The sequence below is a fragment of the Girardinichthys multiradiatus genome, chromosome 10, assembly GCF_021462225.1.
Source record: "Girardinichthys multiradiatus isolate DD_20200921_A chromosome 10, DD_fGirMul_XY1, whole genome shotgun sequence".
Classification (NCBI taxonomy): Eukaryota; Metazoa; Chordata; class Actinopteri; order Cyprinodontiformes; family Goodeidae; genus Girardinichthys; species Girardinichthys multiradiatus.
In genome coordinates, this window is record NC_061803.1 from 1877490 (window position 1) to 1903596 (window position 26107).

A 26107-nucleotide genomic window follows, 5' to 3' on the forward strand; every position below is an offset into this window, starting at 1 on the left:
AATAATTCATCTTAAATACCAACTCAGCTGCAGTTACAACCAAACACTTTGATGTATTGGAATTTTATGTGATAGATCAACCAAGACATACATATACCATTATTTTGCATTTAGACCTCTTGTCTCAATACTTTGTAGAACCACTTTTTAATGAAGGTCTTTTGGGGGTGTCTCTACTAGCTTTGAAAATCTTTGCCCATTCTTCTTGACATAACAGCTCAAGCTCAGCCAGATTTGATACAGAGCATCTGAGAACAGACATTCTCAGGTCTTGCCACAGATTCTTAGCTGGATTTGGGTCTGGACTTTGACTAGGTCATTCTAACACATGAATCTGCTTTCATCTAACCATCTCATTGTATCTCTGGCTGGATGTTCAGGGTGGTTGTCCTGCTGGAAGGTGAACCTCACCCAGCTCTTCCAGGATTTTCCTGGATTTAGCTCCATCCATCTTCCCTTTAATTCTGACCAGCTTCCCTGGCCCTGTTGAAGAAAAGCACCCCCACAGCATGATGCTGCCACCACCATGTTTTACCATGAGGATGTTGTGTTTGGAGAGATTTTCAGTGCTATGTTCCTTGTTTAAGGTGAACCTTATTTACTAATTAGGTGACACTTAAAAGAACTTAAAGGGACTGAAAAAGGAAACTTTTAATAAAAAAATAATAGCCTTGTATCCTTGCCTTTCACTTTTCCTACAGTAAAGTTTTTGATTAAAATGTGACAAAATGCATTTTTTTAATCAAGGGCATAAATACTGTTGCAGAGTTCTGTGTGTCTGAGGACAGGAGTCGACACTATAAAACATTCAACAACTAAATCCTGCATGCTCCTAATCCATCATGAAGCAAAGGTAGGATAACCTACTGGACGCTAATGGAAAATGCAACAAAGTTACGTATAAACTGCAAAAACGTAAATATTGTTACTTTTGTGACGAGGTAAAGAATTTATGGACACATTTATTTAACAAAACGAAGTACTGAACCTACTGATCTTCTGATTTTACTTACAGATGTTTCATTATTTGATATTTTCACTGTCTATTTTCTAACAAACTGGTCCAAACTGGGCATCTTCTGGTCCTTAACATATCACAGAAAAAGAGAAGCAATAATCCTACAGAAGCCGATCCAGACCTCTCAAGTAATATCACCGCTATGAGCTGAACTTCTGTTTAACAACATGCAGCGTGAACATTTATCACCTCGCTAAGCTTGATGAGTGGCTCCAGAACTTCCTTCTCCACAGTCATCTCAAAGTTGGCCAGCATGTTAGCCAGCATCTTCTCCATGAAACAGCACATCTCCAGAACTCTCCTGAAGCACAAGCAGATTTTAAAACTACAGGAAACAGGAACTCAGTAGATAATTAACCATAAAAATTTTAATTCTGTAAAAGATCAAATCTAATATTTATTATTATAATCTACTTTGAAGGTCTGCTGAGACATTCTGTTTTAATATATTCCAACATAAACCTAGAAATAAAGCCCACAAAGAGAACTTGTGCTGCAGCAAGAGTTCTGATAAAAATTAAAAAGAGAGATCATATTTCTCCTATTTTAGCTTCCCTTCATTGGCTCCCTGTTAAATCCAGAATAGAATTTAAAATTCTCCTCCTCACATATAAAGCCCTTAATGATCTAGCTCCATCATACATCAGAGATCTGATTGGTCCATATGTTCCTAACAGAGCACTTTGTTCTCAGACTGCAGGTTTACTGGTGGTTCCTAGAGTCTCTAGAAGTAGAATGGGAGGCAGATCCTTTAGTTATCAGGGTCCTCTCCTGTGGAACCAGCTCCCAGTTTTAGTCCGTGAGGCTTAAAACCTTCCTTTTTGATAAAGTTTATAGTTAGAGTGGCTTAGGTTATCCTGAGCTATCTCTGTAGTTATGCTGCTATAGGCTTAGGCTGCTGGAGGACATAACGACCACTTTCACCCTCTCTGCTACATTCTCACACTACTCTCCAATTATTTTTACCTCCATCTTCCTCCCTCCCTGTTGGTTGGAGTAAGGGGGAGTCATGTTTAGCCTAAACCGGCTCAGTTATGGTTGGGGTCCAAACACACCCTCCATTTCTGCTACCTGTATGACCCCTTCTCTTTTCCAATGGTTATAATCAGTCTGACAGAGAGAGGTATCCCAATCCTTGTGGTTTTTAGTAGAACAATGACCATCAGTGGGACCCTTTGTGAGGTTCCTTGAGACAACATTGTTGTAAATAAGCGCCGTTTAACTAAATAATCTGAACTGAAACTATCTGTGTAGTTATGCTGCTATAGGCTTAGGCTGCTGGAGGACATAATGACCACTTTCACTCTCTTCGCTACATTCTCATACTACTCTCCAATTTTGCATTATTTGTTGTTATTTCGGCCTTTAACTTTATGTTCTCTCTTTTCTCTTCCTAGAAGCTACACCTGGCCTGACTCTGTGTCTACCTGTGACACCTTTCTGGAGAGGGGAATCGTCTGAGCTTCTGCTGGCAACAACTTAATACTCACCCTCTACAGATGATCCACATAGCCCTGTCTTTTAGTGTTTAACCCTTTCTCTCTCCTAGACATGGCTACTGACTGAGCTTCTACTGTAACAAACTCTATGTGCTCTCTTTCAGACTCTAACCTTGAAAACTGGATCAGAGTTTATCTGTTCTTTCTTTCTAGATGAAACGACTAAAGGAGCTACATCCATTAACATTTACTTTTCCTTCCCATAGAAAGTACTCCTGGATCAGTGCTTCTTTGTTCTCTTTGTGTCTCTGCTCTGTTCTCTCAAACTCCCAGTCGGTCGTGGCAGATGGCCGCTCACACTGAGCCTGGTTCTGGTTCTGCTGGAGGTTTCTTCCTGTTAAAAGGGAGTTTTTCCTCTCCACTGTCGCTACATGCATGCTCAGTATGAGGGATTGCTGCAAAGTCAACGCCAGTGACTGTCCACTGTCTCTACATGCTCATCCAGGAGGAGTGAATGCTGCAAGTCACTGACTGGATGCAATCTGCTGGGTTTCCTTAGATAGAAAAACTTTTTATCCAATTTGAATAAATAACTGAATCTGACTGAACTGTTCAATGGTTACAATTAATTGGAATGTATGAACCTGACTGTTGTGAAGAACCTTGAGACGACATGTGTTGTGAATTGGAGCTATATAAATAAAACTGAATTGAATTGAATTGCATACATCATCCTACATTCTTCTGCTTTCTCTGCCAGAACCTAAAACCTGAACGCCTCCAAGCTGGAGGGCATCACAAGAGACACATCTGAAATTCTGGAGTCCAATGATCAAACCCATCACCTGATTGAGGACTGCGCGTCAAGGTCCTTCAGGCTTTCTGCCATGCTGATCGACAGCAGCATTAGTGGAAGTTTTTTCTGCAGAGAAAGAAGAATACATAACCTTAGTTTTTTACAGAAAACCAGAAAACACTTTTGGACAGTTTAAAAAATAGTGACAACCATTCTTTTTTCAGGCTCCAGTCCTGTAGGACTCTGCATGCAGGCCTGCAACTTCTTATGGAGGACCTGGGCCGCCTTCTTGGCCGGCTCCACCCGCTGCTCCACCTGCATTCAACCAGAGACACAGTGCAGTATTGGCAGTGTGACTGAAGAGAAAACTACGGACAGAGAAGTACTCTAACGTCTGCTGAGAAATGCTTAGAGTGTCAGGGTTTGGACTTTGTTTGTGTTTAGTTACTTTTTATCTAAGATGTTTGTATTTTGGTAGTTGTGGTTGTTTTGGTTATTTTCTCTTACTCCTGATTATTTATTTCCTCCTAGTGTTTGTTTTCTCCCTCCTCGTTCATAGCTCCTTTAGTTATTGTTGTTTTTCTCATGACTTAGTACGGTTTTCTCTTTGTTGTCATTGTTGCTATTATTATTATGATTATTATTGTGCTCTGTTTTCCTTGGGTTCTTTAGTTTAGTTTCCAATCTAGTATCTCTAGGTTTTATTTATGGTTAGGTATTTATATTCTGCTTATTAGTTTCTTTTTCTGTTACTCCTCTTCAGTTATTTTGTATTCGGTCTTTGTTTCCTAGTCCTCCCAGTCTGGTTCTCTAGTTTATCTTATTTCTCCAGTCCCTTCTGAGAGGTTAGTTTATTAGTGTTTACATTTTGTTTATAATTATTCTAGTTCCCAGGTTCTCTGCCTTTTTCCAGTCAGTTCAGTCTTGTTTTAGGTTTGTTTACTTTGTAATCTGGTTTGCTTTATGGGTTCCTTGTTCATTCTTAGGTTATGGTGTTTCTTATGTTCCCTCTAGTTTCTCTTTTCATGTTTATTCTGAACTCTCGTGCTTCATTTGGTTATTTGTTTATAGCTTGATTTCGGTATTGTTTATTAGTCCCTCATCATGTTTTAATCTATGTATTAGTTTCACCTGTTCCCTCTGCCTTCCTGCCTCCTTGTCACACCTGTTCTTAGTTCCTTGATTACCTGCCTTTGTTCTCGCTCTGTATATTAGTTGGTTTTGTTTCATTATCCTTTGCTGGTTCCTCTGATCACATTACCTGATTAAGTTCAGTGTTTGCTACGTTCCTGCAGTACAACTCAAGTAAGTTTAGACTGTCTCAAGCTTGTACCTGCTGAGTGATTCGCTATGTTTGCTTCGTCTTAACCTTTGAGAAAAGCTGAAGCCCGTTTACAAAGATGCTGCTGTCAAGCTCCTGTCTACGTTTCGGTCCACCCTCAAACCCCACCGTGACATAGAAGGACATAAAACCTACAAATATTAAACGTCAGTCAGTCATTTTCTATACCGCGGCTTCCATAGTGGGTCGTGGGGAGCTGGTGCCTATCTCCAGCAGTCTATGAGGGGGAGGTAGGGTCCACCCTGGACAGGTCACCAGTTCATCGCAGGGCAACACACAAACAACCATGCACACACTCATTCACTCACTCACTCACCTAAGGGCAATTTAGAGAGACCAATTAACCTAACAGGCATGTCTTTGGACAGTGTCTGAATATTGTTCATAGGCTATGGACTGTTCTCTTGATTCAAACCGACCTAGGAAACAGGAATATATTTTCATGGATTTGTGGAAGTCTCTCAGTTAGAAACACCTTTTCATCCAGGATAATTAAACAGAATCTTTGATTTAAGCGACGGGAACCCAAAGCTGTGGGAGGAGAACACCTGAAAGTTCATGCTACAGCTAGGAGAAATAGCTCTAGCAGGGAGTAATTAGCCAACTAAGGTGACTGCGGGAGTTGTTTGTGAGCATAATGTTTGTCAGATAAGAAACTGTTTCCTGTTACAGCGGTTTTTATTTTTTATGTGCCCTCTTTTATGACAAAATACCTGCTGATGTGTGCAGATAATATTGAATTAATAACTAATCCCTCCAAACGATCCTCCTGGATCCAAGCTTAGCCACAATAATTAGCTTCAGCTGCCACTGCTTGTTTTCTTCGTACCTGAGCCAAATGAATGAATATTTAGCCCCTTTCACAAAACACTTCAAGGCAAACCCTTCTGTTTTCTCGATGTGTTTAGTGAAAGGACCAATGCAATCTCTGGCTTGTAAAGTGAGGTAGGCACAGCCCTGCAGCAGCTGAAAGGCAAGGAAAGTTTGCGTTGTGTCATGTAGTTATCCCTCGAATTTGACCTTCTCAGTTGTCTTCTGTTGAATTTTGGCCAGAATGGAAAGGAATCTAACTATTTAGTTACAAGCCTGAAAGCAGTTTGTTGCATAAAGCCTTTATAAGTTATATTCAATGTAACTAATGCAACATCGGACACATAGGTACAACCAGTAACAAAGTACGTTCAATACATTGAGATATGTTACAGTAAAAATCAAAGAAAGTCCAAATACGTATCTCTCACCTGAACCAGGTCCTCGTGTAGAAGGTCTGTGGCATCTTGTGACCTACAGGGAATTAAAGGTTAGAAAATACTGGAAAAAAGGGTCTAAACTAGTAGCAGCAAAGCAGTGGCGAGCTGCAGGGTTTAGAGAGAAGCTCCAAGTGGTCCCAGTATAGACGGAAGAACCGGGGGACAGACGCCTTTGTCTCCCCCAAAAAATTATACCGCGGAGGAGAAAAATACCTCATTTTGAAATCTTTACCTCATGCTTTTATTGTGAAAGCGCATCGCAGCGTGACGTCACTGGTTCGCCCTCCGTCAGCTGCTCTGAGTGTTTGGGCCGCGGAGCAGATGCGGGATTCTGCGGTATCAGGCTGATCAGAGACCTCTGAATGAGGTAAAACTGTCTGTAGGGAATGTTGTCATAAATATGGCTGCTTCATAATGTCTTGTTGTTAGTTTACATTCATATTTAGAAACCAAATCTTTTAAATTAAGTCATCTTAATCTTGGGAGCAGCACCCGTCCATTACTGAACTGCGAACTTTGTCAGGCTTCCCAAGTAACGTCCTCACCATCCAAAAAATGTTTGTCATCTTATTTCAGCAAAATGCCACCAAAGAAAAGGTTTAAACAACAGCAGGACTTTGTTTACTTACAAGAGTGACGTCAGAGAGTAACGGCAACACGTCACGAGGTCAACACCTAATCCCACTCGGCTATTTATCATGTCTGACATTATATTAGATATTATGTGTAATAATGTCTCATCAGGAGGACGATAGTACAGAAGTAGTGAAGCAGTTGAAGCAATAAAAGGTGGAGAGACGGAGGAAGCTGGAGTGAGGCTTTAAATGATTAGTGATAAAAATATGATTAGAGCCAGGGGCAGCTTCAGGGTGGAGGTAAGGTTTCTTCAACATCACATTATTGATAGAATAGATCCAGAAAGGAGAACAGGTGAGGACCGTCAGGATGATTTTTTGAAGATATGTTTTTCATTATTTCCACAATACTATAAAGGTTTGAGTTAGAATATGAGGTTATCAGCTGCACTAGAACAAGTGCACATTTATATGGTGAAATGCTACTCCATAGTAACCAAGAGGTGGATTTTATTCCCCATTTACTTTTAAAATGTGCCACCTTTATGCTCAGGAGCTGTACTTTAGACATGCATCTCTGAAGTTGTTTTGTATGTTTAGGAGCAGCGATGCAGCAGCACAAACAGAAAAAGTAGAAGATGGTTCAGGACTTAAAATAAATCAGTGAACACTTTTAATGTCAGGGTCAGGTTATACTATTAACAGATCTGAGCCTAAACACATCTGCAAATCAGTTAAAAATCTTTATGTATAAGAAAAGCATCAAAAGATGCTGCTTTTTATCTTTTGTAGGTCAAGATACTGTATATTACAGTATGTAATGACATAATGCCATGCAGGGACATCAAGGATTTGAGGCATTTTTGACCAGTAAAACATGTTTTAGACCATTTACTGATCTGTAAGGTTTCCAATATGTGTCCCCCCCCCATGTTTAACTTGTTCCTACACCCTTGGGTCCCAGAAACAAAAGTAACAATAATAAACTAATAACAGTTCATAAAAACAACCTAATTGTAACACAACACTTATGATAATTGATTCAGAGTTTTCTGTCAAAGGTCTGCGTATTACAGCTATTTGGTGTTAGGGGGAAAAAATAAGCTGATCACAAATTCTCGTCTACAGACACTAGGTGAAGTTTGTCTACAGCTTTAAAGTGAACAGCAGCATGATCTCTGATGGATGGTTTGATCAGCCAATCACAGACAGGTTAATGGTCCGTGTACATTTTCTTCTCCAGGGTTTTCTTCTGGTCTATGAACGATTATCGTAGGAGACAGACCTGTTGTTTCTGAAAGAGGTTCCAGGAGACTGAAAACCAAGAGGATAAAAACTCTGAGGATTTTTATTCTTCTGTTTTTCAAGATGATTCATTCATAAACAGATATGGTAAGGTTTGCATAGAATACGCTTTCAGTCCTGGATTTGTCATTTTCAGTTAGCAGCTGGAAAGGATGAATGATGCCCACAGACTGAGATACGGTTTGGCTCAGGAGGTTCTGATATTGAAATAAAAATGAGGACTGGGTTGGAGTCTTGGAAAGGATTCGAGACGTTTAGCCGTTTAATGAAACCTGCATTAAATGCTAAAACTCAAAAGGTCATCTTAAGCCAAAGATCACAATGACTTCTTTGGGACCAGATGGATGGATTCTTGACAGAATCATCCAAATGGACACAGTGGATTCAGTTTGAGCATTTGATGCAGGTAAACAGCTTTTTGCTGCACTTATTTTACAAGGATGTGTGGTCTCTCTAGTTGAACCGAGTCCCCATTCACAAGTCTTGTCTGTTCACCATGTCTGTCTTGGCTATAAGAGCTTAATAAGCAGCAAAGGCCAAACACATTAGTTGTTGAAGCCAAAGATGCTGACAAGTTGTTTTTTTTCCAGGTCCAACTCTATTCTAAAGCCTCTAGTGAGTAAATTAAATATTTTCTCATTATCTAGGTCACCTTTAACCCTGCAATGCTGTAGGCCAGGTATCCAACCCTGAACTGTTGGTCCTCAGGCCCAAATCACCAATTCATCATATCTTAAACTCTTTTATCATTTCATCAGCTGGCAAGAAACTGCTTTAGGCTGATTTACACTATTTAGATGTAATATTTACCCCATTAGAAATACAAACAGGCCTTTATCCTCTAAGAAGAATAATAGAGATTAAATCTGTTAATGCTGAATTTCTGCTTCTTTATCTTAGTAATGAATAGGTACCCTGTCTTCATGTTGTCATCTCCTTCATTAGATGTTACACTAAATCTCTTTTAGACGGTTTTCTCCTCCTCACTCTGAGCTACAGAAGTTTTAATATTGAGAAATTATTTTTCTAAATCTACATTTAAAACGTTTGTTCTCAATTCTGAAACATTTTAAACACGTTCAAATTTAAGGTATAAATTACAACATAATGAACATGGCAATGTGTAGGAAGTAAATAAAGTGGTAATCTTCTGAATGAACAGAACAGAACAGGAAGTGCTTTTATTTTGACATTTCCAGGAGAAAGTGTCGCAGCTAGCTTAGCAGTAAGAGAAGGTCGAAGGTCAGTCACGTTTACTTTGTTCCGAATGATCTAAAGTCATTTCATTCAGCGTTCAGATGGAGAGACATCCATGTGGTAATTATTATGAAGCTACAGCTAACATGTACAGGTTGTTAAGTGCCATTAACATCCCATAATAATCCACCAACATCATTGGCTAATAGCCAAGCTCATCCTTTCACTGTAAAACATGCAGCAGCTGGAGTCTGGAGCTCACAGACCGGCTTCCTGTCACTCTTCATTACAGGAGCTAAAAACTGGTTCTGAGACTCGAGTCTCAGAGCACGAGTCCAAGTCAAGTCGGCAGCAAAACATTCCTGCAACATGATGCTTCCACCCCCGTACTTTACAGAAGGAATGATGTACTCATGTTTAATGATGGTCACTGTGACCAAACACTTCCATTTTACTTTCATCAGAACATGTCTCCAAAAATTAAGCGGCATCTCAGCCCATGTGGGTCCAGGATTTGGTTCAGAATGGTTAATCACTCTATTTACCAGCTTCAGCTTCTGTTCTGGGATTGATTCACACATTTTGCACCATGTGAACCCCACTGGTGGAGCTCCACAGTTCTCCTCCTGATATCTTCGGTGATTTCTTTGGATTTTTCCATGATTTCACACAAGGAAGCAGAGTGTTTGATTGGACTTTAATGCTATGAATCGACCTATCAGAACAGTAAAAGGCTGTGACATCATCAAAGGCATAACTTTGATTATTCTAACTGACCTCAAACAGGGCCAGTTTAGTCTGGCTTATTGTCGGATAGTTGGGAAAAATCACCATGTGCCTGCAGGTGTTTTCCACTTCTTAGCTTCTCTGTTCTGAAATTTCAATGATAATGTTAAGTAAAGGACCGTTTTTACCATCTAATATGCAGACAAGCCAAACCTGACTGTGTGGGCTGCTGCGGTGTAGTTCAGACAGGCTGAAGGGCTAAAACAGAAAAAAACATTCTTGGGCTATTCTCAGATATATGTTACTTAAAAAGCACCTCATAACCTGTGTTTCACCACTTCTGAAAGTAAAGCTCCACAGAGTGGCATTGAGGAACCTCTCTCAAGCTTTGTGAGCTTTGCTGCACGCTAAAGGAAGCCCTACCCAGTTCCTGAAGGGGTCAGATAAGCTTCGGCACCTTCAGCACCAGTAAAGGCATCTGAGGTCTTAAAATGCAAAGCAGAGAAACTCCCAACATGTCTGGGCTGGGGACAAGTTCCTTTATTTTTAATATCTGTGTCAACCATGCAGGCAGAGTTAAAATATATGTTTAAACAAAATGAAAGGAAAAATTGAATGTTCAGGTTTAAACAGAAATGTGTTAGCAGGAGCAGCAAAGGTCACAGTATATAGCTGACATAACTGGGTGAGGTGCTGCTTTTGCAGCAGGAGCAAACATTTCTCTGCTGCACATGCATGCAGCGTAGGTTTATTATTAAACCAGAACATCAGAGGAGGAGGCGGCGTTGCCTGCAAATACACCCTGTGGTCCTGCTGCTTGCAGGTCTGTGTATCGTCGCAACCAGAAATAAGGAAGGTGTAGAGTTTGGTTGCCCACATGTTTTGCAAAGTGGTCATGGGTCTGTTTGGGCCCTGGATGCTGTACGTTATTCTGGTTTCAGAATTAAGAGTTTTTAACATTTTATTGTGTCATAGTTTTATTATTTTTAGAGGATGCAATGAGCTATGAAAACTTTCTGGCACCTGCATGTTTGGTTCGCTGAGTGGTCGACACAAATCCATCAACATAAAAAATACAAACTGAGGTTTTTCCTGAAACCCAAACATGTCACATTGAAGAGGAAGCAGCAGCCGAGGCGTGCAGCAGCGTTACAACATAACAGATCTGCAGCAGTGAAAGCAAGATTTAAAAAAATGAGATCCGACTGAGATGTCCAACAAATCCTCTAGAAGCAAATGCTGAGGTTAGTGGATAGACGACAATGACTGGGAGAGAAGGGACCCAAGACTAGAGAGAAATATGGAGAGATGATGTTCTGAAGAAGCAGATTTAAATGCAAAATAAATTATAAAATACCTCAAGATTTCACAGTATGAGGTAAAGAAAGCCAGATATATTTACTATTATATCCTCTGCAAAGCGCTTCTTACACCAATGCAACTGAAACATTTTACTATTGACATGCAACAACTATCTTCAATGTGGTGATTTATATGGCACCTTGCAAACAGATTCCCACTTCTTAAACTTTTACCGCTTTTTAATCACATTACAGCATTTAATCGGTAGCAACACAACATTCTGTTTAACTGTGTGGTAGGTTCATGGATTTCAAAATATGTTCAATTAAAAATCTGAAGACTTGGGTGTGTTTGCATTCAGCCTCCTTTACACTAACATCTCTAAATGAAAAGGGAGAAAGTTCTGGTTCAGTCTAAAGTAGGGTTTGGTTCTACAACATCTCCCAGGGCTCTGTTCAATCCATCATCTGAACATGGAGAGAGTGTGGACCACCTGCAGACCTACCAAGACATGGAGGTCCATCTGGCTGGACAAGGAGAGCGTTAATCAGATAAGCAGCCAAGATCAACATGGTAACATGAGGAAGTACTGAAATCCAACACTCAGGTGGAAGAATCGGATGACAGGAAAACTATTAGTTATGCACTAATACAGATATTGCTGAAAGAAAGCCATAGAAACTCTCCTTTGTAGGCACAAGCCATTAAAGCAGATCTATGATCCCTAGTACGTGATAAACAGGCCCAACACCATAGAGGTGGAGGTTCACCTTCCAGCAGGACAACCACCCTGAACATACAGCCAGAGATACAATGGATGGTTTCTTTTAAAGCATATTCATGTGTTAGAATGGCTTAGTCAAAGTCCAGGCCTAAATTTATTAGAATATCTGTGACTCCACAAATGCTCTTCATGCAGTCTGGGGTATTTTGCATAGAAGAATGGGCAAAACATTGAGTCTGTAGATGTTCAAAGCTGGTAGAGAAAAACCCCAAAGACCTGCAGTTGCACCAGCAGCCAGGGGTGATTCTACAAACCTTTGCCTCAGTACGGCGTCACACCTTTATATTTTTACTTGTTAAAACTTTAAAAATCATGTATCATTTTTTTTTCCACTTCCAGACTACATTGTGTTGGTCTGTTCCATAAAATCCCGAAGAAATAATCTGAAGTCTGCGTTTGTAACAAGACAAAACATGAAAAAGTTGCATAGAGATTATATCCATGTTCTTGGGTTCACATGAGACCCAGAAAGCCCGTTAATCAGAGTAAACCCGAGAGAAAGAACCAGCTGGGCGTAAATACTTAGGTGCAACAGACAGGTCCTGAAGGCTTACTTTGCTGCCGAGCCGAGCTGCTTCAGGATGCTCAGAGACTGCCGCAGCATGCTGGCAGTTCTCTACCGGACCTCTGCAGTCCCCTTCAGATGATCCTGATCCAAAACAAAGGTCCAGAGCTGGGTCAGTCCAGCAGGAGCATGAGACGCAGGTAAGCCGGTTGGCGCTGCCTCTGTGATGTGTTTCTGTGGGTGTTTGGGCCGTCGGTTTTTGTTCTTGTTTCAGCAAATGAGGAAGTTGCACTGCTGAAACGTCAGCAGCGAAAAGGAACAGTTGTTTTCCCCCTCATCAATGTCTCGAGACATGACTGAACACTCCACTGACACGTATATTCACAGTGGGGCTGAGCAGTGTGGGCAGCTGAGCAGAGGTACATCCATGTTGCGGCTTGTGAAGGTGCTCCTCTCAAGCTGTAGTTGTTTTGCACTTCTGTAAATTTTAAATGTGCTGCAGGGGTAAAAGGATGTGAGATGTCCGAAAGAGGAAACAGTGTCAGTGTTGATTGTGACATTTTGGTCCTAACTTTCAAAAATGTTTTGATTTTACTGCAGCGAATCTTTTACAATTTGCATATTTACCTCAGATTTTTGGGCAACTTTGCTGCTGCACATTTTCCATTCCAGTGTCAGTTTCAGTGTTTGATTTAATTAAACTTCAGCAGCTGAGATCTGCAGCATCTGAGCAACGTGAGCCTCTGGTTAATCGTGCAGTTTCATTTCTTGTCACCTTTTTCAGGAACTTATCTTGGTATGTCAGCAGCCGAAAACGACTGAGCAAAATAGGAAATTGATCCGTTGATTTAAAATGTGTTGATAATCTGGATCCTACAGAGATCAGCCTTCCACCAAATTTTCCATTTGGTTGGACTATGATCAGTTATATTCTCGTTAATATTGTGCTGCTTACCCTGTGGAGGGATCAGCAATTTATCGCGAGGTTTAAAGGTAGGTGGTCCAGGTTCGGATGATAACCTGACTGATGCTGCAGTCTAGTGGTGGAACCGACTAAATGCACATAAACTTCTCAGCTATGAGGAAGATTTTTCTTTTTCTTTTACCAACTTTACTGTTTCAGTTTTTATGCTGATAATCTGCACCATGTCCTGGTTGCTATGACAAAAGATCAGATGAAGATAATCACAATATAAGGCAAAAGCTTTTCATGTTTGTATAATAAACTATCATGTTATTGCAATATACATATTTATCACCTTATAACAATGGCTTCAGTTATAGGAGTCGAGATACCAGATTAATTAGGGGTAATTTAATCTGGCTAAATTTTTTCTTTGCTCAACTCTATATGGGTCCAGATACTCCAGTAAATGTCTCTGTGTTCTGTGCAACCCTGGAAGAAAACCTGCTAGATGCAGCAGAAGCCCTGAGACTGGGGTGAAGCTTCACCTTCCAGCAGGACAACCAGCCTGAACATACAGCCAGAGATACTATGAGATTGCAGATTCATAGGTTAGAATGACCTAGTCAAAGCCCAGACTGAGAATCTGTGAGAAAACTTGAAAATGACCGTCTACAGATGGTCTCCATCCAACCGGACTGAGCTTGAGTTATCTCAATGAGAACAAGACGTTAATTTCAGTTTGTAATGTTTTCTCTGTACTGCTTTTCTTCGACTTCACAATTAAGTGCCATCTTCAGTTCATTAATCTCAAAATGACAAGGCAATTCTGCTATGAGGCTAACGAGTCGCTTTATCACATAAAATCTAGTTTACATACACTGAAGTTTGTGGTTGCCTTGTAACAAGCAAATGTTAGACCAGTTTGAAGCAATGAAACACAACCAGATTATTTGTTTTATTCAAAACAATCTAAGCAGCATATCAAATGTAAAGCATGACATTAAAACCTAGAATACAACAAACTGCAGGGTTGGATTATTATTACTGTAAGAGTTTTCTGTTGTCTATCATCATCTTGACTTGCAAAACAAGAGCATAAAAATCCTCACTTTAAAATGTCCTGTAAACTTTTATTAGATGTACTGGGAAATATTTGTGAATCCAAAGGAATTAAACTTTTAGCAGCTTTAGACGTAAAAACCCTGGTGAGAAATAATGAAGAGGCTGTGAAACACCAAGTACACCAGCTCAGGTCTCCCTTGAACCTGCACAGTATTCAGAGGAGACCCACAGAGGCTGTCCCAATGTTGCATTCCTCTTCATCCAGCTATGATCACCTGGTTTTACCGTCCAGGCTGTCAGAGAAGTTCCACATCCCTCTGATCTGAAGCGAGAGGCAGGAGTTTAGGAGGAACCCTGATCAGGTCCTGCTCCCTCCATTCCCCTGAGACTGAAGAGTGTGTTGAGGCTTCCAGGTGAGGTACTAACGCTTGGCTTGGGCTTCTTCAGCTTCAGAGAAAGAGAAAAGAGAGTCAAGACTTCAGGTTGTTCTGTATTTAATCAGATGAGACCATCATATGGATTTTATTAGGATTACATCATTAACCTGCATGGGGCCTCAACATTTTTTGTGTTCATTGAATTTCATTTGAGCACAAATTCATGTTTAATTACATAAAACTTGACCAGCTGCATATTTTGGGGGAATTTTATTTGTTTCCCTTTAAGTCTTTAATGTGACTTTGAAACTGAACATTTCTGCATTGTTGCCTCATTCAAAAAATGTTTTATTCCAATTTAATTTGTTTGTTTCCCTTTTTGATGAAATCTATTCAAATTTGAGGGCTGCATGGTGGTGCAGTTGGTAGCACTGTTGCCTTGCAGCAAGAAGGTCCTGGGTTCAATTCCTGGCCTGGGGTCTTTCTTCATGGAGTTTGCATGTTCTCCCTGTGCATGCGTGGGTTCTCACCGGGTACTCTGGCTTCCTCCCACAGTCCAAAGACATGCCTGTTAGGTTAATTGGTCTCTCTAAATTGTCCTTAGGTGTATGAATGAGCGTGCATGGTTGTTTGTGTGTTGCCCTGTGATGGACTGACGACCTGTCCAGGGTGACCCCGCCTCCCGACCATAGACTGCTGGAGATAGACACCAGCTCCCCCACAACCCACTATGGAATAAGTGGTAGAAAATGACTGACTGACTATTCAAACTTTCATGTTTTATTTTATTGTTAATAGATATTTTTTTATGTACTGTAAATCTAAAGTTTGCATTTATTGGATGGACAAAAAAAAATTAATGACTAACAATTTTTGTCAAAATAAAAAAACTGATCAGAATTAGTTGTGTTGCTGCCTTTTTTTGGACCGGTCCAGGCTCAGATTGAAAAATAGGGACAAACAACCATGCGCACACACACACACACACTCTTGTTTTGCTATATCTAGTGAGGACCATGTGTTGACTTCCATTGATTTTCAGTCATTTTCAACCCTTTCTATGCCCTAACCCCGACAATAACCCTAAACCTAACCATTACCAGTGCATGCCTAACCCTAACCTTAACCTAAACTCAATTCACATCTTAGTCCTAAACCTAACCGTTAGAAAAATAGGTCGTGAGGACCAGCAAAATGTCCTCACTTTGGTACAAATGGTCCTCAATTTAATGGTGAAATCGGGAAAATGGTCTCACTGTGATGCCAAGACAGGAACACACACACACACACACACACACACTTCTAAGGCAAATATTGAGTAAACAATTAACCCAACAGTCATATTTCTGGACTGGGGGAGAAAGCTGGATGGAATCCATGAGAAGAACATGAAAAAGACCCAGGTCGGGATTTCAACCCAGGACCTTCTTGCTGCCCCATAGTTCAGAGTAAAACTGACTGCATATGAATATTTGCCATGTAAGTTGAGGACGGCAGCTAATAAAGCCATTCATAAGACGACGTGGTACGACCCAGAAGTATCGGGTCACAGAACCAGATCAGTTAATTCCTCCATGGCTGCAGGTGTGGAGAACCTTGATTGGCCTGCAGAGTCCTGACCTCAACCTTCTTCAACACCTTTAGGATGAATTAGTGGAGGCTGCGGTTCTGGTTCTCATCTAACTATGAACACACTCCTAAACCTTGGAAGATGGTTACAGAATAGTTAAAGTTGCTGTGGCAACAGTGAGTCCATCAACAAATTGGACCTTACAGATTGAGAATAGGATGTCATAAAAGTTCATGAACTTGCAGAAGTAGACAGATAAATACATCTGGAATGTAGTGTATGCAATATTTTCATGACAAACCTTAAAAGAGCATTTTTTGTGTCTAAGGAACACATGTGGAGCACAAAATGGACCTCAGAGGATAAATTAGGGAATTTTCACTTAGAAGTAAATTTCCCTGATGTGTATTCCTACCTTTCCTGAGTTCCTCTCTCTTCTTGGCAGCTTCTTCTCTCTGTTTCTTGATGATGGCCAGTCTGGCCAAGTCTGCCCTGGCCTGTTCCGTCTTCCCCTCCAGATGGAGCTTCATGTAACGTTCCTTTGATTTCTGCTTCTCTATCTCCTCCCTGAGGAGCACAGGAAGGAAGACTCAGCAGTAATCCTGGAGAACACCTTCTAAGAAGATTCCTCTCAGGTGCGACACCCACCTCTCTCTGCGGGACAGCTCTCTGGGAGCACTCACGTCTACTTCTGTCACCTTTTTGCTCTTCTGGGAAACACGGTTTGGATTCTCAATTTCTATGAGACCCTCCACTCCACTCCTCTTCTTAGACTGGGTGTGAAAACAAACTTTTACAATCAAAGGCCAAACAAAGGTTTTAGAACAAAACGTCTCTCTTTATGTAAGGGACTTTAACTGATTTTCCTGATGAGCTCCAAGGAAATGATCTTTCCCAGTAACATACATGTGGCTTCACTCACCTCAGACTCTTCATCACTGCTGCTCTCCTCCTCGGACTCTGAGGAGCTCTCCTTCTCTGCACCACCACTTTCTTCCTGTTAAACCACACATAATAACCCCACTGCAGTAGACGTGGTTTAAAAGAAGACTCTTCCTGTTGTAGTTTTGCCACTCACCATCTCTCTCTGGAGTCTCATCTGTCGATCAATCTCCTCCGGGTTGCTGAACTGCTTCCCTCGGCCCTTGTGGCCCTTTTTTCCTGCAACATTTCAAGGTGTGCAGAAATGTTAGAGTGTTATTGTGTATGAAGGTACTTAGGATTAGGGCAGGACAATCAGACAGGAGATAAAAACACTGTAAACGTGAGCTCAGAGAAGAACAACAAAAGATTTCATTAACATATAAACATCAGTCTGATTAATTGACTGATTGTTCAAGAAATGTACTAAAAGCATTAAGGTGATGCAGATATTTCTCCATTCTTTCATTCTCTTCATTTATTTCCTGATGAATCTAAATTATTATTTTAAATTATTCTTCTTAAATATAAATCCTGATCTTATCGTATTCGAGGCAGTTTCCTCACCTTTGGGCCAAGCTCCTCATTTCAAACAAGGAGGCAGATCCTGTCTGCTTATAAGGACAATTAAACTAAGCCTCTAAATACATTTGTTTCTTTTTTAACTTGGCAGATCCCATTTTCTAACAGCACTGATGTCTATCTTCTGCCCCTTTCAGACCGTCGTTCCAGGATAAACACACAACCACTAATCCTCAGAAAAATATCTGGGTTAGATCTGTGTTGCCATTTCATGCAGACCATTCAAAGTCTTGCAAATAGAACCTAGTTTTTTGTGTGCCATCCTCCACATGTGATCATCTGCACCAGTCGGCTGATCAACGTATCTCTGAATAGATGGACTCTGGACAATCCTCTCGTGGCTCTGTTTGCAACCGGAGCGGCTCCTGCTCTCTTTGTTTTGTATCATATCACTAAGTCACACTCAACCCAGTCTCTAGAGCTCAGTCGCTCCTCCAGAGGTAGATCAGTGGCCAGCTCAAAACTAACCACGTATTCACCATGGACACATCTCAGCTCATTCTAAGGCTTAAAGAACATTAAAGTTATGATCCAAGAGGAGCATAAGTTTCCTTCCTGCCCTTTTAACCCCCAGTTGGTCAAAGCAGATGGTTGCTCTTCCAGAGGTGCCACAAGATGGTCCAGGTCGCCTTCACGTCTCTTGTGTGTAGCTTCATCTGCTATGTTCTGCTGGGGTAGCAGCTCCAGTGAGTTGAACACAAAGTGGGCTGCCTGGCTCTGTTCTGGAGCTTCTAGAGCCAAGTGTGAAGAATAATGTTTCATAAAATGAAGAACATAATGAGAACCCTGAGCATCTTCATCGTTAACTGTAACCCAACATCAGTGTCTTCAATCAGACACTTCTTCATGTGCACTAATAATAATGACCGTTATGGATCAAATTTACTAACAATTACTATTTGAACTGAAATAAAAACTAAAGTAATTGCATTATTTTATGCTAAAATGTCCTCAAGTTATATTGTGCTATTTTTGGCTCTATATAAATAAATAAAACTCTCTCTGGGTTTGATCTGAGCTTGGAACAGGAGCAGATATGTCTCACAGCAAGGACCTTCACAAAGGGAGCAAACTCCTTCCATCTTACATGTTCAGGCTGACCGACATCAAGACAGGTTCTCCTATTTATCATGTAATACCACCGTTCGTCCCCTAGGAGCCTCCAACCGAATATATTCATGTGGGCTAACAGTGTCAAATGCACACTTGCTAATGCGAATAAATTACTATAAAATATACTATAAAAACTGTTGACTTCGTCGGCACATAAATGTTGGGACATTTTTATCGCTACTATAATCCTATTTCTATCTTGAATAATATCTGGGCACTGTTTTTCTGAAGCTCTGTTAGCCACTTAGCATGCTAACAGCTAAACATGTGCGAGCTGAACGGATTTCATTCAACCTAAAGCAACAACAACAGGTGAACTGTGATTAAAATACTCACCCCCGCGCGGCATGGTTCACAGGTAGAGATACGGAGGAGGAAAAAGTCCACAAAACATCCGCGGAGTGACACAGAAGCCGGTAGGTAAAGGTTGTGATTTAATGTGCTGGAATAAAAGGCTAAGGAGGAAACTACTTTGTCTCTCGCGCTGTCAGCCAACTCGATGCTATAAGCGCATGCGCACAGCTGAGCGTTAAACCAATCGCTGCACAGAGCCGCAGACTGAGCTAAGAATCATCCAATCACATTAGGAAACACCGTATTAATAGGAAGCTGATGTTATAAACCGCAGTCAGCTGTAACCTTATATTATTAGACAAACATTAATTTAGCTGTGGCCAAATATCTGGAATCGGGTAAAAGATTTGTATTAAAAATTATTAAATTGATAAGCCAAAACTGTTCATATACATATAAAATACGTGCAATAATGTATCACCTTTACAATTTATCAACCTCTGGTTTTTATGTTTTACCCAGGGCCGCTAACAGTGGGCCCCTGGGCTAGAGCCTGTTTTGATGTTCTACTCACACAGGCTTATTTTACCACATACCACATCTCTGAAATACATCAAAACCAACGAAGAGGGTGTGAGGCATTTGCCTAAAGCTGTTAAGTCTGACCTGTTTGCAGTCGAGGGTTAAGGGCCATGAAATCATTATGTTCAAAAACAGAATATGCACATTACTCATCCACACAAAAATCTAACAAAAAGGTTCATGGACTGGACGTGAGGAATCCTGCAGCAGTTATGAAACAGATCCTGGACAGAAGACAGTGACACTGCAGTGACCCTTTCAGATCCCCTCACCATCCTCTGCAGGGCCCTCTTGACATGATCTCGTAGCTGCAGCACCACACAGAGATTTTGGGCCTTGACACTCTTTCCACCACAGCAGATTATTGTAAATATTCTAGTAGGGAGTGAAGTTTCCTTTAGTTTCCTCGGATAGAAGTGTCTCTTGGGCCCGTTTAATGATCATTTGACCAGGTGAGGTCATCACAGAGCTGCACACCAAGGAGCTCAATGCTGTCCACTCTCTACTGAATGTTTACTGATGATCTGCTTTTGACCTCCAGAACATCGTGCTCCAGGTTGTTGTCCTTGAACATTAATTCATTACCCCTATGAATATTATAGTACAAAATACCAACACAGAAAAGACCACAGATGAAATACAATCTTATTAGAACATTTTACAAAGAGATGTGTGTCTGGTTATTGCAGTATTTGTAGTACTGAACCTTTCTAATAAATTATGAGGAAATCTTTTTAAAATGAATTCTTCCAAAGTTGGAAGTTATTTTTTGGAAACCTCTGAGATATTATTTTTTATTGTCCTCTGTTCTCAAGGCCAAGAAAAAACTAACAGCATAATGATGAAATATTAAAATGATTTTCCAGCTTTTTATTCAGATTTTATAAAAAGAAAACAAGCGCAGTAAACATAAGAATTATAAAGAGAATCTTAGTTGTTTTTAAACACAGTTCAGATGTAAGATGATAAAAGATGGGCTGCATTTTGAAATAATCTCAGATAAAAACAAGTGATTTAACAAATGGGACAGGAAGCAGCTGAATCCTGTTATACTCTGTTAAATTCCTGTGAGGAAAAAAATGGCTCGTGATTTTAATTTTATTGACTTTTCCATTCTTTCTTAAAAAAAATGTACAACTTAAAACTATCTATGAATACAAAATGAGGCAAAGTAGCAAAGGAGAAATCTAACTAGACTAATTATCATTTTTTTCTTCGATGTTGAGTTTTCATATCTTCGATTTCTTTCTCCATCAGATGGTACTCCACTGTAGTTTCAGTCAGCTTAAAAAAATAAATTAAAATACAGATTTTAATGCCTTAGTGAATTTATTAGTATGATTAGTATACATGTTATTCAAGCGTATTACTACTGTAGAATAAGTAACATTTTATTTGGATATCACCCAACAAACACATTTTAAAGCTTTAGGTTCTGAAACTTCATAAAGTATCTTTATTATCAGGTCAAAGTAAGAAGAGAAAATTAGGTCTCACCATGTCCATCAGAACTTCAATCTTTGATTTTAGGAGGTTATTTTCTTCCTCCAATTGCAAATTTCTTTTCTTAAGTCGCTGCACCTCCTTACTAGAAGTATTTCCTCCAGATTCTGGTTAAACAAACACATAATAATCCTCCATTCACAGCCAGAAAAGTTAACATTCAGTTGAATTATCTGCTTTCAGACGAATAAAAGTCATCATCACCTGCTATCCACTGTCCTTCCTCAAATTTCCAGCTCTGGCCTCCTATGTTCATGACAGGAGGTCCATATTCAAGACCAAGCTCTATTTCTCTCGTTGAACGATCCAACTAAACACAAACAAAAAGGTCAAATTTGCAGAACATGTTTAAGTAAAATAACCAACTTTTTGTGTTTTGAGATCTTTTCACATAAAAAACTAAAACAAAAAGCAAGATTAGCTTTTAATTACTTTACATTGTTGGCACTGATTGTGCTAAAGATGACACTATAACACTGCACTGCAAATACATGCATACATCTTTAACTTTTCAACATTTTGTCACGTTACAACCACAAACTTCACTGCAGTTTATTAAGATTTTATGTGACAGACCAACACAAAGAATTGCATAACTGTGAAGTCGTAGAAAAATGATGTATGCGTTTCTAAATATTTTACAAATTCCAATAAAAAGTTGTGCATACTTGCATCCAATCTCTCCAAGCCAATACTTTGTTACAAGTCTTTTGGGGAGTCTGTCAGTTAACACTCTCCCTTTGATTTAGGTCTGGACTTTGACTAGGCTATTCTAACTCATGGATATGCTTTGATCTATACCATCCCATTGTATCTCTGCCTGTATGTTTATGGTGGTTGTCCTGCTGGAAGAATAGAACAGAATATAATTGTCATTGTAGAGGGAGGTACAATGAAACTGAGCGTGCTCACGCTGGGCTACCATACACCACACTAGGATAAACAAAAAAAATAACTAGGTATTTAAGAAGGTTTTCTCTTAAAATAAAGATATGAAGATGAAGGTGAACCTCCACTTCAGTCTCTTCTTCCAGGATTGTCCTGGATTAGGTCCATCCATCCTCCCATCAACTCTGACCAGCTTCACTGTCTCTGTTGAAGAAAAGTATCCCAGCAGCATGATACTGCCACCACCATGTTTCACAAAGGGGATGGTGTGTTCAGGATGAGCAGTGTTGCATTTTTCTTCACACATTCCCTCGAAAGATCTTGGTCTCATCTGATCAGAGCACCTTCTTCCACATGGTTGCTGCTCCTCCTACATGGCTTGTGGCACACTGCAAACATGACTTCTTATATCTTTCTTTCAACAAATGAAAGTCCACAGCATAAAGCTGCCACCGCCATGTTTAACGGTGGTAAGGTTGTGTTTAGGGCGTTATTTACTGCTACACATGCTACATTTCATGTAGGCCAAAAAAGTTCACTTTTGGTCTCATCTGACTATTCCACAAACCTACTGTGTTCTACGTGGATTTAAAGCAAACTAAAATCGGGACTGTGCGCTAAATTCTCAATGAAATACACTGAGGTCTGTGGTTATAACGTTACAAAAAGCTTCAAAGGGTGTGAATATTTAAAGAAAGCACCGACCATATGAAGACTGGACAGAGATGCAGATTTGCGAGGTGGAGTCTTCTTCGGACTGAATGTATTTCCAAACAGCGGCATCAGTGATTTTTTAAGGTCCTAGGAGACAGCACAGCGATGATGAAGCTAGCTTAGAGGCTTCGTTGCTAGTCTGTGTTTATCGTTGCTAACGTCACCTAGCTGAGCGACCGGGCCGTCCTCAGAAAATTACTCATTCCAGACATTAAATCTAAATTGTAAAAGGGCTTTGTGCATATCACGTAAGCTAAAATATATAATTATTATATTTACCTCCATACAAAATCTTTATTTAACGCCCTAATGTGATGGTTTATGTTTTCTTCACGCCAGACGTGCATCCTACTGCGCAAGCACGGAAGTTCCCGTCCCTTAAAAAATGAGAGAAGCTGCGTAATATCGTTAGCACTAATATAAATATCAAGCATAGGTAGATTTGACCGTTTCTGTTATAAATCATATATTCAGAGCTTTATTTGAGATAATCATGAGGAATATCATTACACTTTGACATCCGATTGACCCCCGTTAAATGGCAATGGTACCGACAATTAAACATACAGCGAAACTGCTGTTAACGTAACTAACTAATCCAACTGCTTAGATTCCTTTTTAATATTTAAGATCTATGACAACTGAACGTGCAGCAATATTTAAACAACATAATGACTGAAAGTCGCCTCCAAGTCGATGCACAAAATGCGTCACGCGTGCGTTACGGTTATGTGGCCCCAGTGGCCTAATGGATAAGGCACTGGCCTCCTAAGCCAGGGATTGTGGGTTCGAGTCCCATCTGGGGTGGCTTCCGTTTTGTCTTTCTCTGTAAATTCTGTTTTGAAGTTTGAAAAGATAAAGTTCTCTAAATGTTTTTTACCTGCCATCCATCATCTTGAATTACTGGCCGCCGTCGCTCTCAGACCAGTTTCCGTGCTGAAGTTCATCCACAGCTGATTATCTTTAATCATTTAAAGTCTATGATGGGGAAGCCGAGCATCCGTCTATGCGTCCTGCTGTGCTCCATGGCTGTATCGGTGGATGTAGTCAGGAGACCGTCTAACAAGGTGCAAACTTACCGTGAGTAATGCAGTTGATGTATGCATGTGTGACTATAACTGGATTCATTATAGCATCGCCTTTGCTGCTCATGAAAATATCTCACGTGTTAGACGCAGTTGGGGATTGAATTGGTAATCAGCCGTTTAATTTAACAGTGTTGGTAGTTAATTGAAATAGATTATTTTCTTAACTTAAATATACATTTGAGATGAACATAACAAATGTGTTTAGATAAAAACAATTATCACTTTAATTGATATTTTGCTGTTGTTTTACATCAGCTGTTATTTACTATATGAATATATATGAAATAAATTATATTGTATGCATATTTTTGTCATTCCATCTATGAAATAAACAATCTATGAAAGTATTTTATTGTAATATATGAATATACATGAGGATTCCTGTAACAGGTTAAAAAAGTATTTAACAGTAGTCAGCTTAGCAAGACATAAAAATGCTGGAATTATTACATAAACAATTGATTAAATTAAAAAATAAATCAATATATATTTTCTTTTCAAATATTTTCTAATGGTGTCATGACATTATATTATGTAATGTGTTATCTAACCTCAACCCTGTAACCCTGTCCATTCTCCTACAATGGTAAAGAGGCCACGGTGTACTGGGATGCTGCCCAGAAGAGCGTGATCCTGAAGGAGGGGGTGATGGCCACAGACGGGGCTGCCTACGGTTACTTCAATGACACTCTGCTGCTTTCTGGGTGGGGTGTCTTGGAGATTAAAGCAGGTTTTGGAGAACCTGCACAGGATGATAAAAATACATTTTTCCTGGCTGGTTACCTGGAAGGTTACCTCACAGCTGGGTGAGCTTCCTTACAGCGAAATGGACACGAAATATAGAAAATGTTGCTGATATGTAGTTAAAACCAGATGTTTAAACATGCACTTCATAAAAAGATACACAACCTCTTTTTCTAATGTTAAATCAAACTACATCTTTTCTGTTTTAGCTCAGTTAGGATTACCAAATCCATTTCTACTGGCTAAATGACATAATAATAAGAGATATTGTTTTACTTCATTTAAATTCAGAAGTTTACATATATTTTTCTCAGTAGTCTCACATCAGTTTGCTGGAATTTTGGCCCATTCCTCCTGACAGAACCAGTGTGACTGGGTCAGGTTTGTATGCAACCTTGCTCACACACATCTTCTTAGCTCTGGCCATACATTTTCTCTGGGACTGAGATCAGGACTTTGTGATGGCCGCTCCAAAGCATTGACTGAATTGTCCTTGAGCCACTTAACATATGTGGTGGTATGCTGAGGGACACTGTCCACCTGGAAGACCAATTTGTGTCCAAGCCTTAATTTCTGCTTTGTGAGGTGCACCAGTCCTTCCTGCAGCAAAACACAGACAGAGCACCATGGTGCTCCCCGCACTTCACACTGGCATGCTGTTCTCCTGGTTGCAAGTTCCTCCTTACTTCCTTGAAATGTAACGATGGTCATTATGTCCAAACACTTCAGATTTACTTCTGTAAGAACACAAAATTAAGGTCTTTGTCCCTCAGGACATTTACAAACTGTAATCTGTTTTTTTTTTTTTTTTTTGCACCTTTTAGGTGAAATTGAACCCGGGGATGAACCCGAATGGTGAACGTTCACAGTTCTCTTCCTGATATCTTTAGATTTTTCTATGATGTCTCAAAAGGCATACGAGGTTTTGAGGTGTTGCCTTAAAATAGATCCACAGATGGGCCTCCATTTCACTCAGATGTTGTGAATGAACTTTCAGAAGCTTAGAAAACAATGACATCATTATTTGGACTTTTCCAGATTTTTTGCAGGCATAGTAATCTTCTGATGTTAAAGAAAGTAATAAAATACTCTCTAAACATTTCTCTCTGTCATTATTCTGGTATTTAGTATTCCCAGAATTATGACGTGCTTTGAAGAAGCATTGGACTCTATCTACTAATTAGGTCACGTCTGAAGGCAGTACCTCTGGATTTTATCAAAAAAGTTTGCTTATAATGTGACAAAATGTGGGACAAATTCTTTTGCAACATGCAGTGCTATATAAAACTGGCTTTATGCAGAAGGCAGCTCTGTATGGACAAATGTTCTTCTATCCCTGCTGCAGACAGATGTTTAGTCATTACACCAACATGTACCCTCAGCTCATAAAGGATGACCAGGTTTTAATCCCCTTAAAGTACTTTATGAGGTATGTTCAGATGATCAGTAATTGCAGTAATTCAGAACTTTGATGCATACTGGAAAAAACAATTAGCCCAGTATTCTGTTCTCTGAATGATCCA

The 26107-nt window shown here is 39.9% G+C and overlaps 4 protein-coding genes and 1 non-coding gene across 7 annotated transcripts in view; 2 read left to right on the forward strand and 3 right to left on the reverse strand.

The window, feature by feature from the left end:
* The window catches only part of sh3bp1 (SH3-domain binding protein 1), a 19928-nt gene extending 7205 nt beyond the window's left edge, over positions 1 to 12723 (reverse strand). Inside the window, exons 1-5 of the mRNA XM_047376890.1 lie at positions 12289 to 12723; positions 5837 to 5879; positions 3464 to 3568; positions 3303 to 3379; positions 1208 to 1319 (exon numbers count right to left, since the gene is read on the reverse strand). Of these exons, the coding sequence (XP_047232846.1) occupies positions 1208 to 1319; positions 3303 to 3379; positions 3464 to 3568; positions 5837 to 5879; positions 12289 to 12338 (387 nt within the window). The 5' untranslated portion in view covers positions 12339 to 12723. The remainder of the gene's footprint in view (positions 1 to 1207; positions 1320 to 3302; positions 3380 to 3463; positions 3569 to 5836; positions 5880 to 12288) is intronic.
* Positions 12724 to 14087: 1364 nt separating this feature from the next.
* Positions 14088 to 19272, reverse strand: pdap1a (pdgfa associated protein 1a). Its single transcript, XM_047376891.1, has 6 exons — positions 19108 to 19272; positions 17234 to 17316; positions 17078 to 17152; positions 16804 to 16928; positions 16571 to 16722; positions 14088 to 14655 (listed from the first exon to the last, which is right to left on the reverse strand). The coding sequence occupies exons 1-6, from the start codon at positions 19118 to 19120 to the stop codon at positions 14630 to 14632; spliced, it is 474 nt and encodes a 157-aa protein (XP_047232847.1). The 5' UTR covers positions 19121 to 19272; the 3' UTR covers positions 14088 to 14629.
* Positions 19273 to 20502: 1230 nt separating this feature from the next.
* cby1 (chibby homolog 1 (Drosophila)) lies at positions 20503 to 23169 on the reverse strand. Its single transcript, XM_047378027.1, has 5 exons — positions 23032 to 23169; positions 22744 to 22839; positions 21355 to 21460; positions 21145 to 21257; positions 20503 to 20931 (listed from the first exon to the last, which is right to left on the reverse strand). Exons 1-5 carry the CDS (start codon positions 23035 to 23037, stop codon positions 20851 to 20853), a joined length of 402 nt encoding a protein of 133 aa, XP_047233983.1. The 5' UTR covers positions 23038 to 23169; the 3' UTR covers positions 20503 to 20850.
* Positions 23170 to 23311: 142 nt separating this feature from the next.
* kctd17 (potassium channel tetramerization domain containing 17) overlaps positions 23312 to 26107 on the forward strand; it is a 44081-nt gene continuing 41285 nt past the window's right edge. For 2 of the 3 annotated variants that reach the window (XM_047378017.1, XM_047378019.1), the window contains exons 1-3: positions 23312 to 23832; positions 24433 to 24646; positions 25930 to 26013. In XM_047378017.1, coding sequence (XP_047233973.1) covers positions 23733 to 23832; positions 24433 to 24646; positions 25930 to 26013 — 398 coding nt within the window. In that variant the 5' untranslated portion in view covers positions 23312 to 23732. The remainder of the gene's footprint in view (positions 23833 to 24432; positions 24647 to 25929; positions 26014 to 26107) is intronic. The other variant, XM_047378018.1, reaches the window with a different exon arrangement.
* Positions 23487 to 23559, forward strand: trnar-ccu. Its single transcript has one exon. It is a non-coding gene; the product is annotated as a tRNA-Arg (tRNA).

What these genes read in the sequence shown, in the direction of transcription:
- pdap1a (XM_047376891.1), bottom strand. An exon ending in TGAGACTCCAGAGAGAGATG is followed by an intron (nt 17,153 to 17,233) that starts GTGAGTGGCAAA and finishes GTGGTTTAACAG; the next exon opens with GAAGAAAGTGGTGGTGCAGA. An exon ending in GAGCTGTCCCGCAGAGAGAG is followed by an intron (nt 16,723 to 16,803) that starts GTGGGTGTCGCA and finishes TGTGCTCCTCAG; the next exon opens with GGAGGAGATAGAGAAGCAGA.
- cby1 (XM_047378027.1), bottom strand. An exon ending in CTCTGTCCAGTCTTCATATG is followed by an intron (nt 21,461 to 22,743) that starts GTCGGTGCTTTC and finishes GTTTGTGTTTAG; the next exon opens with TTGGATCGTTCAACGAGAGA. An exon ending in TTGAAGTTCTGATGGACATG is followed by an intron (nt 20,932 to 21,144) that starts GTGAGACCTAAT and finishes TATTTTTTTAAG; the next exon opens with CTGACTGAAACTACAGTGGA.